At 36.9% G+C, this 14,662-nt stretch overlaps 1 protein-coding gene across 1 annotated transcript in view; it reads right to left on the bottom strand.

Moving 5' to 3' along the window:
* Window positions 1-12,657, bottom strand: part of LOC150088424 (uncharacterized) — a 33,991-nt gene extending 21,334 nt beyond the window's left edge. The window contains exons 1-3 of the mRNA XM_090370153.1: window positions 12,302-12,657; window positions 8,958-9,161; window positions 860-926 (exon numbers count right to left, since the gene is read on the bottom strand). Of these exons, the coding sequence (XP_090226279.1) occupies window positions 860-926; window positions 8,958-9,161; window positions 12,302-12,484 (454 nt within the window). The 5' untranslated portion in view covers window positions 12,485-12,657. The remainder of the gene's footprint in view (window positions 1-859; window positions 927-8,957; window positions 9,162-12,301) is intronic.
* Between the last annotated feature and the right edge of the window lie 2,005 nt (window positions 12,658-14,662).

Genomic DNA, 14,662 nt, shown 5'->3' with positions numbered 1-14,662 from the left:
GACTGTTAGATAAGAAGAGAAACACAAGGATTAGGCAGCAAACACAAATAAAAGACATTCTTATAAAATCTAAAAAACTGAAATGGACTTGTGCAGGACACACAGCTCAAAGATATGATGACAGATGGACTAAGAAAATAACAGAAGGTACCCAAGAGAAGCTAAAAGAAAACCTGGAAGACAACAATGGAGATGGAGAGATTAAATTCACGAGTTTGTGGGTAGTAAATGGATGGCCATCCATTTACTACCTTAAGATGCCGTAACCCTGCAGTGGATTGAAAATAGCTGATGATGTCAGAGGTTGGCACTGTTCTAACTTAGTTATTGTTGTCTAGACCACTATGTCAGATAAGTTTACAACAAATCATTTTGATGATGAATACAATCAATAATTGTATTTAGCATTTATATGGATATTCCACGAACTCCCACTCTGATATATCAAGCCCATAGTGGTTCCTTTACTTGAAGTTCTTAATACATGATGAATACCTGAAGGGAATCAGAGCAAAAGTACTGCTTTCCCTTGCTGCTTGTTTAGCATGTTGGTACAGAAAGTGGTTTCAAGTCAGCTACCAACCCACAAATTTAAGTTAAAATTCTCCATAATAAGACATTCAGCCTTTTAGGCCCACCCATCTGTCTATATATACATTATAACTCATCCCAATGAGTACAGTGTACAAAGTGTATATAGTATTTAGTCAAACGACGCTGATGGTTTCCTGCAACCCCACAAGAGATAGTTATTCTAGCTCATCAAGGTTAGGATAATCAGTCCCAAGACTGCCTGTATAAGTGCTGAAAGTTTCCACATATAACAAGCACATTATTTGAATATACTGTAAACACTTACCATTAAGAGTTTTATTTCCAAATCGCAATGCAAGATGACCTAAGTATGGTGCCCACGTCAGAGAACTCTGCAATTTAATTATTAAGTGTTTTAATGAGATGACAATATTTGAAATACTACATTCAGTACAAAAATAGATCAATTAAGAATTTTTTCTTTATATAAATTTTGAATGCATGTCCAAAGTATGACATATGGGCCATGACTATTTATTATGCATTTACCCTTCTTGGGTATTCCAGAAAAAAATTCACGTTCATAAAGAATACACACAACAAAAAATGACAGTTATCTAATATTTCAAACTATGACAATATTTTGATAACAAAACATTTACAAAAAAATTATTTGATGTCCAAGTCTGTGTACAGAACAATTTGAATGAACTACAGTCTGCAGACCTTGCCTTCCATTTGTCACCCTTTGAAACAGTCTGTATGTGCCTCTCACTGCAGATCAGAAGTACTTTTAACAGGCTTGGGAAAACCCTTGCAGTCCACTCAAATCCTATTTATACAGTATAAACCAAATGTTGGGTTACAGTCATGTTAACAATTTCAGGCTCAATTACAGAAATATATCGTTAAACACCTATTTCTTTAATTGAGTTTGTGAGACCATAGCAAAGCAACATTTTGGTTCTTTATATGTCTACACATCATATAAACAAAGTGCCTTTTATTGTGTTTTTAAGTTGTTCTGAATTTTAGTTCATACTATACACACTATGAACCAAATCCACTTTGCACATTATTTATTCTTGTTCTCTCCTTGTTAAACCTTGTTCCACCTTGTAACATCCCAGTACTTTGTTTTATTAATAGAGTCATTCCTATAAATATTTTTTAACAGAGTAGCACAGCAGAAATATGTAATAAAATCAGAGGCATGATAGCAAAACCTATTTTTTACTACTATAATTTGAATATACCTATCAATTCTATCAATCTCCAATATTAAGAAAAACTACTACTTTTTTTTTTATTTCATATCTACAGGATATTCATAGAAACTAAATTTTAATTACCTATAACATTCCATGACTTTCCCTGATAATTTTGGAATCATTTTTTATGACATGCACAAAAATGGAAATAGGTTATTTAGCTATGTGATTCTTTTGCTCCACACAATAATCTATTTCAGCTCCACTTTAGGCTACAATATAATTGCAAGAAACTAAAACACAAATGCTACAATTATAGCATTTACACATACTATAAATACTTGAGAAAAACATGAATATGGCATGATTTAACCAAAGTTGATCATTCTATTTTACTGGCATGTTAGACATCTCTACTACATAAAAATAGGTAAGACACCATCAAATTCACTACTGTGTGTGTTGGGGGGGAGCAGGGAGGGTCTGATGACCATTATTTGGTATAGTTTATTAAAAGCACGAGGGACACAGTTGAAAATGAAATGGGCAGCAGGGAGAAGAAGGTACAGAATCTGTAGTTACACCTTTAGGTAAACTTATCTTTAAATCTTTACCAATTTCCACATGAAGCAGTGCTAAGTAGACAACTTCTAAGTACTAAATACCCAGGAAAGATATTTCTTTTAAGAATAATTAATATGACTGCCTAATGTCCTGTTACATAATCTATAGCAATTAGTCTATAGCAGCAATGGTGAGCCAATGGCATGCAGGCCGTAAGAAGCACACACATAGGAAAAGATATCAGGACACAACCACTCCAAGCTTATATTATAAAAAAACATTTTATTTTGAGACACTTATTGTGTGGTTTACAGCCACATCTAGCGACAAAAACCATGAGCAACAAAATGCATTAGAAGCTTTCAAGTACTGTTATTTACTAATTTTAGTCAACCCCCCCCCCCCCATGGCACATGAAAATTGTTATATTTCTGTTTCAGCTTATTTTTGGCAGGCAGGCGCTGGCTGGAAAATGCTTGCCATTGCTGCTCTACAGCATACTTTAAAGTAAGCTTGTTAACTACTGTCTTTAACTGACAACCAGAAACTTAAATTCAGATACAACTTCACATTAAGCCACTGGTTGTTGAAAGGGAGAGGGAAAAAAAAACCCTCATATCTTCAAAGCTAACTTACTCTGCAAACATATAATATGAATACTATACAGATCAAGAACCTACATGAATCAATATAAAAAGTAGCATATTTAAAAAAAATTATTGATGAAACTGGTTTTGATCAATAATTTTGACAAAAAGATAACACTAATTTTGCATTAGTTAGCCCTTTAAAAAATAAAATTCTCCGCCTGATTTCATGCCGATATCTGATTCAACCTTTGGCTCAATTTAATTTATATAATATATAAGCAGAATTAGAATAAGACAGTCTACAGAATTATATGGAGCTGTTCAGACGAACAGTTCCCTTTGTTTTAAACAGAGATTTTATTACATCCAGTCTATATAACAATCTTTCCTTGTTTGAGATACCCATTAAAGAAAAAAGATATCATTATTTATTCAAACTTTCAAAACATAGCTGAAACCAACCTTTAAGTTGTGTATAAATAACAAATTAGATTTAATTAAATATTGTGAGTGTGCACATGTGGGACAGAGTTAATTTTAATACATAAAAAATGTGAACAAATTACTGAAGTTGAGTTGAAAACCATTTTATCGTGCATGGTTTAAATAAAAAGAAATGTCACCTGAAAATTTAATCAGAGCTCACAACAGGACAAATAAATATGTATGCGCAGTTCTACTAAATCTCATATCAAATTATATGCCAAAATGCTATTACACCCATATAAACTACTATTCAAAATTTGAGCAATAGTCCAAATAGAGCATAGTGCAAGAACTAATAGAACTATTCAGAAAAAAAGAATTATCTTTACTGTAATATGTAGAAAATGATATAAACATATATTGCTTGTTACAATAGCCCACGATGGCATTTTGGCCAGGAGTTAATAATAAATATGGGAAAACCTTATTTTAAAAAAAATAATAAATAAAAACACACTAAGAAATCTATATAAATTATAAGAAAAAATACAATTTAATGTATAAATTAACATATAAAAGATGAAGTTACAAACAACTGCCAAAGCATAAATGTCCAAATATTTAGATGTGCCTGAATTAGATATGCCTGTGTCAGACTTAGAGGAACCCTCCAGTCAAGCTCAGATCTAGGGTTAAAAAGCCATAACGGAAGACTGGGTGGTTTCGACAAATGGTCAAGGGGCATTATACGTTTTTATACATAATCCTCGGCAAATTTCTTAAGATTGGCATCTGCTGTGTAAGAAATCAGTCAGACAGGTGAAGGCGTGTAGGAAGAGGGAACAGCTGCAGGGCTAACTGAAGATGAGACACTGGGATCTTCCAGCAGAGGTATCCCAGGAGGGTGAGGAAACTATGCCAGCCAGAAGTTTAACTGTTATTTAGGGAATCACCTGTCTTCAGTAAAACATGGGAGCCCCAGAATATTGGTAGTGTTGGCCATGGCCATGGTGTGGAGCTGGGGTGATAACTTGAGCCTATGGAAAGTCCATTTGAGAAGCCAATACTCAGAGGCTGTTATGCTATGTTATTTGGTTTTTAGGAGCATTAGCAACTAAGGCCATATTACTCTGCACTCAGGGGCATACACTAGTTTGATGATGAAGGGAGTTGCCGATGCCCATATTTCTGCTGAATATAATAGATGGGGGAAAGAGTGTGTGTTATTTGGTTTTTAGGAGCATTAGCAACTAAGGCCATATTGCTCCGGGATATGCGGTGGTCATTCCCTGACCTTTCCGCATCCTCCGTATTTGGTGGTGACGGGCTCGAACCCCGGTCTAATCAAAGAAGCGTGTGCTACGCACTGCTGCTCCTTCCCACCTGGCTACGGAGGCGCCGATGGGGGAAAGACATTGATTTAGATGTACATAACCATGATAGATCTGTCAGGCATCCAAGATGTCTTGGGTGCAACAAGATCACTTTGAAGAGCTGGCTATATTATCCATGCAGAGTTTAATCTGCATCCATCAATTGCAACTTTTGAAGTAGATTGTCTTTAATGAGTTACACTGAGTGGCCATTTTAGTACACTCTTATTCCAATATGGAACACTCCTTTGGTAACAGCATCATATGATATAAAGCAGGTAGGCATGCACACACACATACATACAAGAAGGTACAATTACAGCAGGCTGAGGAACACCAATACTGAATGATGAAGGATTGTAAAATGTTACCTGGTCTGATGAATCTCACTTTCTGGTGTTACACTGCTGGGAGTATAATTTTGTTTATAACATTGTTTATACCTCCCATGGACCATCCTGGCAGGGATAAACAATGCAGGTCAGCAGTGCAATAGTGTGAGGAGTGTTATCATGGTGCACACTGCCCCCCCACCTCTCCTTGATATCGGTGCAGCAATATTTGGATGCCACAGGTTACCTGGAAATGGGTTCTTCCAACAGAATAATGCACCATGTCACAAGGCCAAAATTTACAGAACTGATAGTAAACTGGATGGTTGCATAGTATAGATCTGCAACCATCCAATTGGCAACAACTATGGGAAGCAACTGAATCAAAATGAACCGGATCCCTGTGGCATGCCTTCAACACCTTGAGTCCATGTCACAATGAATCTACACCTATTCTGAGGGCTAAAGGAAGACATACTTGCTATACACAAATCACTGAGGACAGCTTATTGTTTAAAAGCGAAACTGAATGAAATGTAAACTCATAGTCAATAGGAGTCTATCCTCCCACAATGTTACAATATAAAAGGGCTCACAATGATGCTGAATGTTGCTTATGCTCTAGGAGAGAGTGACTGTGTCAAGCTTAGTGTATTGCCAATTCACAACAGTCCAAGAGAGAAGGACAGCAATGTTTCCCAAAAGCATCCCAAGCATGCTCTCATGATCAAGATCAGGAGAGTCTGGTGGCCACACTTTGGTGATAAGATAACTGTGTTCATTTCTAGATAAAAGTCAACCAGTTTAGTGATATGTGGTCAAACATTATCATCCTCTAAGATGAATCCCCCCCAGTGCACCTTAATAAGGTCTTACATAAGAAAGCAGGATGCCATCTGTATACTTCTGTGCAGTTACTATGTACTCCAGAAGCACACATAGGTCAGCACAACTACCCAGTTGCCTGCCCAAATCAATATACTGCCTTCCCCTCCACTATATCCAATCATTTAGGTCTCCCTTTCAATTATATTATTAGAAACATACTATATCCCCACATTCCTGGCTATATATAGGTCAGCACAACTACCCAGTTGCCTGCCCAAATCAATATACTGCCTTCCCCTCCACTATATCCAATCATTTAGGTCTCCCTTTCAATTATATTATTAGAAACATACTATATCCCCACATTCCTGGCTATTCTAGATGAGTATCTATACCTCAAATCACTTTATAGGGCAAATATGGATTCAGAGGTAAACAATATGAGACTTGGTCATGGACCTATGCAACATGCTAAATGTAGGCACTTTCCTGTAGGTTGGAAAACTCACATCATCAGTGAGGAAAACTCACATTAAATATCTTGCATAGAAGCCACTGCAACTTTCTTTGTACGAACAGGTATAGTTTGTCAAACCTCTATCACTGTGTCAAAGGCAAAAGTATCTAACATTATTCTACGTTATTGCTAGATGTTTACTTACATGAGATTTTCTGGTTTCAGTTCTTGACTCTTGGAACCTTGTTCAGATAATCACTAAGCTATCTATAGTACACCTTTGTAAGAAGAAACAAGCCCCAACCTTCCCAAAGGCTCTTTAGCACAAATATTAAGAATGCACAAATGTTAAGAATGAAAGGTGGGTCCTTTCAATCTTAACATACTGGCAAGCTAGATGCAACTGAATGGTTCATCACATTAGAAATTAACTTATCCTCCAGTCTGCTCTCTTATAAGCTACAGTTGCTTGGTAGGCTAGTTGAACTACAAAGTGGGGTCAGATGATATTAATTGCAAGTGGTAGTAAAATTACAACCAATTTTTGGTTATATTCATTGCATGTTCACAATATATGCGAAAAATAAGCTACAGAGCAGATGTTTGCTTTGGCAACTAATCTAGTTCCTGCCCACAATTTATTTTTCAATATTTCTTAACACGTTTGCTGCCACCTAAATGTGAGAGAACTCATTCAACGTACCATAATTTTTTGGAATGTTGAGAAAAAAAAAAAAAATCAACATTTCAATATCCCTAGCATTCTGAAAATTCATACATATTGGTTGAAAATTAAAAGTTTGGAATTCACTGCAAACAGATTTTTTTGTTTTTCTCTGAAAAAAGTGATTTCCCAATAGGCAGGAGACTGCCAATACCCATCTTCAATTCCCTGCATATGGCTTGGGTTGAAATAGAATGGTTCTGGCTTGGTTGAATTCAAATATCATTTGCTGCACACTGGATATCCTCCTTTGAGTATAGTACCTTCGCTCTTGAAGATTGTTTTCTATGACAAAAAAAAAAAAAAAAAAAACAATACTTCAAGAGCCTTTGAGATGGAACAACCTCTTGCTTTCCAGTTATTAAAAACCTGTGATATAGATGCTTTTGAGAAACTAATTATGTCTTTCACTTCTTGAATTGTGGCTCCTGCTAAATGTGCACTCACGATAAGACCTTTTTCAAAGTCTGACAAATCATGTGCTTTCCCAATTCTGGCTTCAGATTACTGAAGTCAAACAGCCTGTGCATCTTTATACTCAACAAGGCAAGATGTCATTGCCCCATGTCAAAGTTATAAAGGCTTGTATTTTTTTTGGCTAGTGTATGTATTTTCCAATTATTTAAAAATAAAAGTATTTCAAATTATTCACAGGTTTTACAATTCTGTTTTTCAAAAAAATGGCATACATTAATATTTACTCCATTATTTTTGAACAGGTTTAAGTAAAAAAAAAAAAAAAAAATAATATATATATATATATATATATATATATATACACACACACACACACACACACACACACACAGAGGGTGTTTCAAAAATGTTGGTCAATAATTTAAAGGTGAAAAGTACAAAATAAATAAGCAAAAAAGTCCCAGTGAACATCGGGCAGCAAATGAACCGTTTTCAAGATAATACACATTTTCTGTTAAGATCCGCCACTGACTATGCGAGCACTCTGGGAGGGTAGTCTATTGCGGAGACCTTCTACATGCTGGATATGGTAGGGGTACAGTAATTGGCAATGCAAAATTTGCCACACACTATTATGACTCAGTACACGCTCTTGCAGAGCAACCCTCCTTGTCAAAATTCCTGGATTTTGTTCTATTCTTTCTAACACCCTTTCCCCCAACATCAGGTGTTATGCTTCTGGGCCTACCCGCTTGTACTCCATGTGTGAAGCACCCATGTTCTCTAAGGCATTGATGTACCCTGATGAATGTGCGCCCGTTGGGATGTCTTTGGCGGGGAAATGCTTCTTGGTACAAACATGCAGCCTCGAGTGCACTGCTGTTGGCTTTACCACACATTAAGTGCATGTCCGCATACTCTTCATTGCTGCAATCTCTTTTCATATTGACTATCCTTTGACAAGTACTAGTATGCCTGCTACATCTCAGAGTTGTTGTTATTTGGTTTTTAGGAGCATTAGCAACTAAGGCCATATTGCTCCGGGATATGCGGTGGTCATTCCCTGACCTTTCCGCATCCTCCGTATTTGGTGGTGACGGGCTCGAACCACGGTCTAATCAAGAAGCGTGTGCTACGCACTGCTGCTCCTTCCCACCTGGCTACGGAGGAGGCTACACTACATCTCAGAGCATTGAGAGAGGGGAAAGGGAGAGAATGAGCATAACCTAACCTAAAAAACAAGTCAGTGGTGGATCCCAACTCTGTACAGTTCACCTTGTCAGTGGTGGATCCAAACTAGAAATGTGCAATATCTCAAAAATGATTCACTTAAGGACTGTGTTTACTAAGCTTTTTTTGCATATTGTAGTCTGTACAGTTCACCTTTAAATTACTGACCATCACTTTTGAAACACCCTGTATATCCTGTTATACTGAATTGATTAATTTCAACAATAATGCAAGTAAAATTACTATTAATAAAAATTAATAAAGAACTTACTGGCTCAACAGAAGTTCGCTGCTGGCTTTCATTATCATGTTCTATACATTCTTCATCCTCTTGATCATCATCACTACTATATTCTTCCAAAATACCATCACTAAAATACAGAACTCTTTTTGGTTTCTTAATCTGCTGAGTAGAATCTGAGAGTGGAATTTCAATAAAAGATGATTCATGATGAACAGGGTCAAGTTTATGTGGCTAAATGTAAACAAAATTAAACTTAATTAAAAACAGAACATGTAATTTGATTATTGTAAAACTCACATTAGTAAAAATAAAATATATTATCAATTAATATGGTACTTGTCAAAATTCTTTTGAATATATAAATTTTCAAAATGATATAAATTTTCAGAGTGAGTAATTAAAAGGAGGATGGTTGCCTGCATTTTTTTGGAGTATCAGCTACATGGACATTGTGTGCCAATTTATGATACATAAGTTCATATAGTTTATCATATGTACTCAGTGATCACTGAACAGTGACCACCCCCATCCATAAAAGACTATGCCGCATACCTCACAGCATAAAAATCCAATCAGCTTGGTATCCTAGAGCATTGGTAATTTGTATCTAGTTGTGCATGTCAAATTGATAAAGTAGCAGTTATGAGTCGTAATAAAGATAACATGGAGTTTCAAAAGGGCACGATTGTGGGGGCTCATGCATTGGGTTCTTCCATATTGGAAACAGCATATCTTGTCAATTTTTCACGATCCAGTGTGGCTAAGGGTGTAAACGAATGGTGTTAAAGAGGACAAACCAACTCCCACTGACAGAACTGTAAAGGATTACACAAGGTGGATGTCCGTAGTGCGTGAAGGATGTAACAAGTTGTATGGGCACAACAGCAGATTACTGTCTGACAGTTGATCACAATACAATATGAGCAATGCAAGAACAATATCCAAAATGACGATGCACTGCACTCTCAGACACATGGGGTTCCACAGCAGATGACCCAAAAGACACCCTCACTGTGCTGCTGATTATCATCATTGGCAAATGCTGTGGTGTCAACAACACATTGGCTGGGCACTGGAGGACTGGAAATAAGTGTACTGGTCAGATGAGAACAAAATACTTGGTGCAACACTCCACAGAATGCCTTTGAGGTTGGTGCAAGTAACACAAGTCCATGGACCCATTGTACATGGTGCCCATTATCCAAGCAGGTGGTGGTTTCTTAATATGGATCATGTTTTGCTGGCAAGAACTAGGACCGCTAGGTATATGGACCACGGTTTCACTGGTGAGGTCTATCAGCAGCTCTTAGGAGACCGTGTGCACCCTGCCAAGTTGCATATTTTCCTAGAGAGAAACGGGATCTTCCAAGATGATAATGAACCATGTCATTGGTCTTGCACTGTGAACAAGTGACTCAAGAAACACAGAAGATATCACCCATCTTGAATGGCCTCCAAATTTGCCTGACTTCAATCCAATTGAACAGTTGTGAAATGTTCTGGAATGGGAAGTGAGGCATATGGACACACAACCGTCATCTATTCTGACACTGTGGAAAGCCTTGCAGGTAGCATGGCCACAGATCCCTATGGACAACTACAGCCATCTAGTGGAATCAATGCCTAAGCGGTTTAGTGGCTGTTATCCATGTAAATGGATGCCCAACGTGGTATTAGGTAGGTGGTCAAAATTTAGTGATCACAGATTGTATTATGTCTATACAAATGTGTATTCATGAATCAACTGGCATGTTGCTCGCTCGCTCGCTCTCTCTCTCTCTCTCTCTCTTTCTCTCTCTCTCTCTCTCTCTGACTGGCTAACTACAGTTACAAAAGAAGAGGCTGTTCAAGCAATCTCTCACAGCTCATGGAGGGCCTTTTTTGCAGTCCATGCCTCTTATTCTTGGGATTTCCTAGTGCACTGACTACTCTAGTCATATTGTGCCAAATTCACAGTCTAATATGTACTCCTTACAGCATGCCACAAAATAGGAGTTAATAGGCTGATATGAATGTTGTGCAGGCAGAAAAACTGTGAATAACTTAAGGGAGGGCTCTATTCTCTCTGCCTGCAATCTGCAAATTTCAGCCACATGAAATGCCCTGTAACAATTTGTCCAGTTTCCAATGGGACTTGAAATGAAGTAATTAGTGAGATGTAATGAAATCACTGTTGCACTCGTTTTTCTTTCTTTAAACATATAATGAAACCTCTGTCATTCTATACATTTACCTTTTTTATGATTTTATGTATGCTTCCAGAACAATGTTATGAATTTTCCTTCAAATTTTATTATTGTTCTCAAAACACACATCATGGATAAAGAAGTAACCTTGATTACTTTTTGTATCTGTAATCCTGTATTCATCTGCACACCACTGCTATACTTAAAAAATGTGATGGCAAAGCACTGATTTCCAGCAGCACCTAACCATATATATGGTTTACTGAAATAGCAATTTTATAAAGAATTACTGGTAACAGTAACCTACTATAACTGTAGTATGCATACATGTGGACTTTCTTTTCTGATTATAAATCCCTTAATTGCTTTCCCATATATCAGGAGTTCTCAAACTTTGCGATACTATGAACCCCTAAAATGCTAAATCAATTTTTGTGACCCCCACTCCCTACTCCACGAGTAAAGCTAATGATTACATTGAGGTTAAAATTGGGCAATAAATAAATATCCCAATAACTCTGGCAGCTAACATTTTATTGGAAATAAACATAAAATATCAAATTTGGAATTCTGTAGTAAGAAATATAAATACGGTTAACTAATGAACAGACATCAAATAAAACTTCATTAACTTTAGATTTTTTTTACCATGACTATACCTACCAATACTGATAAAAACAGAAACAAAACATAACAGCATGTGAGTGGGAAAAGAGGTTTGTCTTGTGATTGGTAAATGAAGCAAGTGTTAATAACATATCTGAGATTTAATCCTCATTTTTACTATGAATGAAGATAATTTTTTATACACTACACATTCAACCAAATTCAGCTGCACTCCCCTTCTAAGATGCTTGTGAGATGTCCTCCACTTCTTCCGTATACGGAAGTGGAGGACGGCTCACTTGCTGTGAACACTGAAAGAAGCCAATACGTGGACAGCACCGGAAGAAAGGCTAATTTGTGATTAAGTTCTGTTCTCAGATGTAGTTATTGGTTACCTATAGTGTGCCTTATTAACTGAAAAAAAAAAAAAAAAAAAAAACATTAAAAAGATATAAAATAGCTTTACATATGTATACTTTGCCATCTTTAATATTCTTTGTATACAAAATTTTTATTCAGCCAAACAGTTGCATTATACTTATTTATTGGTAGTTTTCTAGTGTTAAGTACAATACATACGTGGACAATATCTCCATGGCCTTCTACATATGTTTGGGAATCTGTAAAACTACGACCATCTGATAAAGATGTCACAGAATCTCTAAGTTCCACATTATCCTGCGTCTGAATATATTTTGATTTACTCATATTTCGGTTCACTTCTTCAGCATTTGCAGGTGAAGCTCTCGTGAAAGGAAACATAAATATTACACTTCCATATAATTTAACAGGGACTAAATCCTAGTATTACTACTACCACCACCATCCCACTATTTTTCTATTCAAAAACTCATATCACAATATAAATATGAACCGAAAATGGGAAAAGCACAATGAATCAGTATTTATTTTGCTAAAATACAAATCTTTACGAGCGACAACGAAACAAAAAACAAAACAACACAAACGAATCCAACTAAGCATAGAAACTAAATTCCACGCTACCTGCCACCTAGCAGCGAAAAAGTAACAAATATCATATTGTTCACGATTTATGTAGGTGGACACACATACAAGATCTTTGTAAAATTATTTACGTGCTAGTAAAATTACTAAGGAATTTTCAGGAGTTTAAATGCAGGGGAAAATGCATTTAATACAACCCCTTTAACATGTATCTGAACCCTAAATTTAAAAAAATAATAAACAATAGCTAGAAAAATAAGTTAAATCGTCACACTTCATGAACATATACATCAGCATTAGCATTAGTTGATGCATATGATTCAAGAAAGCAAGCTTATACAGAATCAGCCAAAAAAAAAAAAAAAAAAACCTTCCCGTTTCAACCATCCGGTCACTCCAAATGTTTGTCTAGTTCAGTTTTAAATTTATTTAAGCTATCAACTTCCACAACAACAGACGTAAGTCTGTTCCAGCACTCAACTACCCGCTGGCTAAAGGCAAACTTCCGCACATCTGTTTTACAACTGTCTTTTCTCAGTTTGAATCTATGCCCCTCAGGTTTTTACCACTCTCTTAGTCTCAGCAGGTGGAAGTATTCCATCAGCATTGAGCCTGCTCAAGCCATTCAAGGCATTGTACACCTCAATCAGATCACATCGCAGGTGATCTGATTGAGGTGTACAAGGTCTCCAGATGCTGCAACGGACAGACATTGTCTCTCCTGGTAAGAGACCCATTTGTTCCTCTCACCAATCGTGTGCTCATTTTAGCACCTCTACATCCTTCCTGAAATGAGGCCTCCAGACGTTTACGCAGTACTCAAGGTGTGGCCTGATCATTACCTTATACAAAAGGTATAATCACCTCCTTGTCTCTAGCAAAATCCTATATATCATTGACAAAAATCCATGACCTGCTCTGGCAGCCCGTCTCACTGCTCAGAGAACTTTATATCTGAGTGCATAATTACCCCCAGGCTTTTTCATTCTCCACCTCCCTGAGTGTAGTACCACATAGTTGGTACATTTCTCTTGGTTTACTGCTACCCATATGGAGTACTTTGCATTTGTCAATGTTAAACGCCAGTTGCCACTTCTCAGCCCATCTGCCTCACTTTTCTAGATCCTGTTGCAGTAGCATATTGTCTTTATTGTCATTAACAACCCTGCCAACCTTTGTATCATCTGCAAACTTCGACATTAAGCCTAATATACCTTCATCGATATCATTGATAAATACACAAAAATCAATGGGCCCAGCACTGAACTCTGGGGGGAGCTCCGCTAATAATATTCGTCCAACTAGAGCAGTGTTCATTTATTACCACTCTCTGCCGTCTCCCACTCAACCATCCCTTTATCCATTGCAGTAACTTGCCATTAATGCCATACCACTCCAATTTGTACAGAAGTCTTCCATGTGCAACAGTATCAAAAGCTTTCCTGAAATCCAAGTATATGATATCAAAATTATTTTTTGCATCCAGTTCCTTTGTGACCACATCGTAGTATCCAATCAAATTGGCCAGACAAGACTTCTCCTTTACAAACTCATGCTATGTCTGAACTATTACTGGTGTCTTGTCTAGGTGATTCTGTATCACCTCCTTAAACAGTGACTCCATTGTTTTCCCAGGAACAGAAGTTAAACTAACAGGTCTATAATTATTTGTGTCATCCTTTGAACCCCCTTTGTGACTTGATTACAGACTAGCTTATATATGCTGTAGGCTTCTGTGGCGCCTGATAATTTATATGCATTCTATGCATTATTCTTTTCTGTCACGTGCCTCATTAATTCATCCGACATCCATTTAGGCCTGAACCTTGAACAGTATTTCTTAGTTGGTATGAAAAGCCTAGTAGCCTCCAAGATTAAGTCCCTGAAGGCTTCCCATTTAGAATTCACCGTTGGTAACTTCATCAGTTGATCCCACTGTATAGAATTTAAAAACTGTCTGAGACCACAGCAGTC

The sequence above is a fragment of the Mastigoproctus giganteus genome, chromosome 3 (genome assembly GCF_048544385.1).
Source record: "Mastigoproctus giganteus isolate SK-2022 chromosome 3, ASM4854438v1, whole genome shotgun sequence".
NCBI lineage: Eukaryota > Metazoa > Arthropoda > Arachnida > Uropygi > Thelyphonidae > Mastigoproctus > Mastigoproctus giganteus.
The sequence above is the reverse complement of the archived record's forward strand: the minus strand, read 5'-3'. Positions and strand labels throughout refer to the sequence as shown.